This window comes from Typha latifolia, chromosome 2 (genome assembly GCF_019914945.1).
Source record: "Typha latifolia isolate L0001 chromosome 2, TyphaL0001v2, whole genome shotgun sequence".
In the NCBI taxonomy this organism is placed as follows: Eukaryota; Viridiplantae; Streptophyta; class Magnoliopsida; order Poales; family Typhaceae; genus Typha; species Typha latifolia.
In genome coordinates this window covers 14519992-14524543 of record NC_133087.1, presented here as the reverse complement: position 1 = coordinate 14524543, position 4552 = coordinate 14519992, and the positions used below count along the sequence as shown (strand labels likewise).

Sequence of the window (4552 nt, the reverse complement as noted above, 5' to 3'; positions counted from 1 at the left end):
CTGGACCCCTCCTCCCAAGCCCATCAGGCTGTGTGTCTAAATGGCTAGGATCAAAGGCCACCAAACCTTCATCCAAAGCCTCTCTTTAGCTCTTTAGCAAAAGCTACTGCCTTTTTGTGACCCCATTGAGCTCCAAAGTATAGTCTTGAATGATTCCCAAGACACTCCCAAAAAGGTGTCTTTAGAGATTTTTCAACCTTCATCTATCCTGTTCTACTCTCTAATTGGACCACGCCTAAGATTTTTATCATAATGCAAAATGTGATGGAGCACAATCAGGAACAGAGATAAACTGTACAAAGATCACTCTTAGTACAAATACTAATATTATTTAAACCCTTTGTCTAATTTGGGACTTTTTAATGTGCTCAAATTGGACAAAAGGGGGCACGACTATTTCCCAACCTATGAGCCTTCAGGCTCCTATGATTAAAATAAGAAGAATTGTATCGTATCAAAAGTATCCTTTTTTTGCTTTGTAGAATCCAAATGGCTTATAACACCTTAGTTTTGTTGTATAATATTAGAAGACCCTATTAGTAGTTGATTCAATCTTTTTCCCAAAATTTGTTATCATGACTGCCACCTTCTTAAGTGTAGGACTAAACGACGCATGCATGAATAGCAGCCCAAAAAAAAGAAGAAGAAGAAGAAGAAAAACCAACAGTTAAGTAAACTTCTCATTATTATCATTAGGGAGATGCACCAAACCTAAGGGGGGGCCTTTGGTTGGAGAGAGTGGGACTTTCATTATCATCACACTTTATACTAATTATCAAGAGTAGATGTAGCAAGTAGGATGAAATCATTATCAACTATCTTCACTCTCTTAAATCTTACTCTCTTCCCAACCAGGGGAAGGTATATTGCCTGCCTTCCGTTTTCTTTTTCTATCACCAACTTTTATGTCTCCACTCCCTTCCCATGCTCCATTTTTAAGATTAGAAGAAGAAAGTAACACTAGCATCCAAAAGTCCCCATTCATCAATCTGGGTCGTACTAAGTGCCAAAAGTGATAAGATCAAAGATCAAATTGTGCGCAATAGAATCTTCAAGAAACAATACGATAGGTGAGACAAAAATGGCAAATATGTATTTCCTTTCCTGCAGACTTTCTAATAATATTTCCTGCAGAAATCTAAGAAATCGTCACTTCATCAAACTCTACAATTTTAGAACAATTATCACCCAAGGGGAACTCCATCCGATAAAGCTATCTACCACTCCCTACAACCTCACAATGAGCACCATTGGGAAGGGTGGAGGATTCTCTGGAGGCTACCGGTAGCTCCGAGGATCATAATATTTTGTTGGAAACTCCTGTGGGGCAGGCTCCCAACGCGAGCTTATCTCTAGTATATTCATATTGGATCAGGAGAAGGGTGTGCAATGTGCGGGCTGTTCTGCGAGACGATCGACCACCTCATGTTTACGTGCAGATACAGTCGAGAGGTGTGGGAGATTCTGCGAACCAAAGAAGGGGTGGAGATCGCAAGGATAGATCAAGAATGGATCATGAGAGAGTGGAGTTCAAACAAGGAGGAAGACCGTCGGATCAAAGGGATGATAGCCTGCACACTATGGTCCCTCTGGAAAAGTAGGAATGAAGCTGTTTTTGGTGAGAAGAAGACGCCGGAGATAGTAGTGGTGAGATGAGTAGTAGCGCTAGCAGAGGAGTACAGGCATAAGAACAAAGAAAAGAAATAGAAAGAAGTGCGTAGTAGGAAGAGATGGGAACCACCGCAGCCGGGGTGGATCAAAGTCAACACTGACGACGCGCTCAGGGTCGGCGCCTACCAAGGAGGTGCAGCGGCCGTCTTTCGTGACGCAACCGGGGAGCTTGTCCAGGCGGTATGGGAGCCGTGTCCGGGAAGCTCGGCTTTACAAACTGAGCTATGGGCCATCAGACTGGGACTGAAGGCGACCAGAAGAGACTACAGGTTGGAGATCGAAACGGATTGCCTGGAGGCCATCAGATGCATGCAGAGGATAGAGCACAGCCCTTGGCGCGTTCGTAACCTGGTGCAGGAGTGTGTTGAGCTCGCGAACGAAGGTCTGGATGTAAGACTTACTCATGTAGGTAGAGAAGCAAACAAAGTTGCTGACTGGGCAGCTGCTAAGGCAAGCGTGGCCTCTGGCTGTAGCTCTTTCGAGTGGCCAAGCCATGCACCCCTAGAATTTTGTAAACTTATCGTTGTCGACGTGGTTACGTGTCGACAGCTAACTAATACATAGCTGAGTACAGCTCCTTGACAATCAAAAAAAAAAAAAAATTTAGAACAATTATAAGATCACGACGGAGAGAAGAAAAATAAATTTCAATCAAAGTTTTAAAACAATATCCCTGGAGCATATAATAACCCTATAAGATATACATGAATATCCGATGCCCACGTTCGTAGACAAAGCGTTCAGAGGAAACAGGACACTGCCATGGCACAGGGTCAAACAAACACCCAATCTCAAGTAATATGATTCACTACTATTCAGTACAATATGGTGGTAGACTATATCACTACTCCCATCTCACTACTATTCACCCTACTATTCAGTACAATATGGTGTTTTTGATCAGACAGACACCCAATCATAGACAAAGTTCTACTTGCTGATTGGGCGGCTAATTGAGGTAAGTTAATATCGGCTAAATGTGAGATGGGGTCTGCTGAGGAGCTCACCAGGGATCTGTGTAACCTCCTCCTTTACAACTAAGTCAGGTCTGTCTTTATTTGATTCACTACCTACCAACTACTAGTCTACCACATATTGTACTGAATACTTTCTTGACCCCATTGGATCAACCCAAGAAAACTTGGTGGGACCCATATCAAATAAAGGTTGTTGGCCACAAAAATTTTGGCACTCATTGCATGTCAATTTGCCATTGCATCTCTCTCTCTCTCTCTCTCTCTCTCTCTCTCTCACTAATAAGACCCCTCACAGTGAATATACAAAGCTAACCCCAGTATCCCACCTATATCAGCTAGTCAAAAGCTATGGGTATCTCAAAAATAATTGTTTCCTTTGTGCATGATTACTAAAGCCTCCCACCATCTTTTCATATATAAACCCGTGTCACCACTCCAAAGCCCCCTACTTCTTCTACCACTCAATTCAAAAGCCCTCTCCCCACCCCGTCCCTAGCCATATAGCAAATGTCTCTCCTCCTCACTGCCTCTCCCAAAGACTGCTCCAAGAAAGGCCTTCACCTCCACAAGCTCAACAAGAAGTTCCTCTTTGGCCTCTCCACCTTCCTCCTCTCCATCCTCTCCTTGGTCTTCTTCGTCTGGCTCATCCTCCACCCTTCCAAGCCACAATTCTACGTAAAAGACGCTTCGGTCTTCGAGCTCAGCCTCGCACCGGCCCGCCTACTCAACACCACTATTCAGACCACCTTCGTTGCCAAGAACCCCAACTCGCGGGTGGGCATATACTACGACGAGATTCGCACCTACGCCGCCTACAAGGGTCAGCAGATCACCGTCGACGTCGAGCTTCCGGGATTCTACCAGGGCCACCAGGACACTAACTTCTTGTCGACCTCCCTGTATGGGGCCGGCATGCCGGTTTCCTCGTCGTTCGGATACGAAGTAAACCGTGATCAGGTCGCCGGAAAGCTGATCCTTGCGTTAAAGCTCGATGGGCAACTCCGGTGGAAGGTTGGGACTTGGGTGTCTTCCAAGTACCGGTTCGACGTCAACTGCATCGCCGTAGTGGTGATCGTGCCGGGAGGCGTGGCCGGGCCACTGAGTTCAGTGCAAGGTAGTGAGTGTTCCACGACTGTGTAAGTGTAAGTTTAGGGTTTGCATAACAGCTATGTGGTTATCATGCATGACTAAGTTTTCGTATGTGCCTGGTTAAAGGTTAATAGTGTGGTCCCTAATATTCTATGGATCGTTGGATTGAGCTAGTGGGCTAATATTCTTCTTCTTCTTTTTGTATATCCTTTTAACTTTGCCTTGGAGCTTTATGATTGGTGTAGATGGATAACGTATATTGGATGATGATTGTGATTGTGATTGTCTTGGTGGGCTCTTTTTCGGGCTCTGGAAATGGGAGGGGATGAAGAGGGCGTGAGTCATGCTTTGCTCTCACTTTGTGGAAATGGAATGATGTGTTGTAAGGGAAATAGCAAGTGATGAAATCATACGTTGATAGGAAGAAAAGGAGACTTTTTATGGGGATGGAAATGGGAGTGTTTGGTAGGTTGAGGAATCTTAAATTTTGCATCAAAGCTTTAATCGCTATTAATTGGCACATAATAAGTTGGATTTAGTGCCCGTCCAATACTATATATATATATAATAGGTTGAAGGAGCTATACGTTTGTCTTCTGTGTTCTGTAAGTAAACTTTATAATTATACCTCTTATCCTAACTTCTCAGACAAATGGTTTCGTGATAACATCTAATCCATACTGACGAAAGGACCTTAGTAAGTTCTATCACCAATTTCCTCTTATGCACAGAACTGAAGGGGCCTTGCCTTAGTTAACAGCTATAAAGTTGAACGAAAATATTAAACGGAAAGTTGGAACGAAGAGGGTTGTGAA

General features: G+C 43.9%; 1 protein-coding gene across 1 annotated transcript; it reads left to right on the top strand.

Annotated features, from left to right (window-relative positions):
* Nucleotides 1-3028: 3028 nt before the first annotated feature.
* On the top strand, nucleotides 3029-3919 carry LOC140782934 (NDR1/HIN1-like protein 26). Its single transcript, XM_073129824.1, has one exon. It carries the CDS (start codon nucleotides 3156-3158, stop codon nucleotides 3786-3788), a length of 633 nt encoding a protein of 210 aa, XP_072985925.1. The 5' UTR covers nucleotides 3029-3155; the 3' UTR covers nucleotides 3789-3919.
* The last annotated feature ends 633 nt before the right edge of the window (nucleotides 3920-4552 follow it).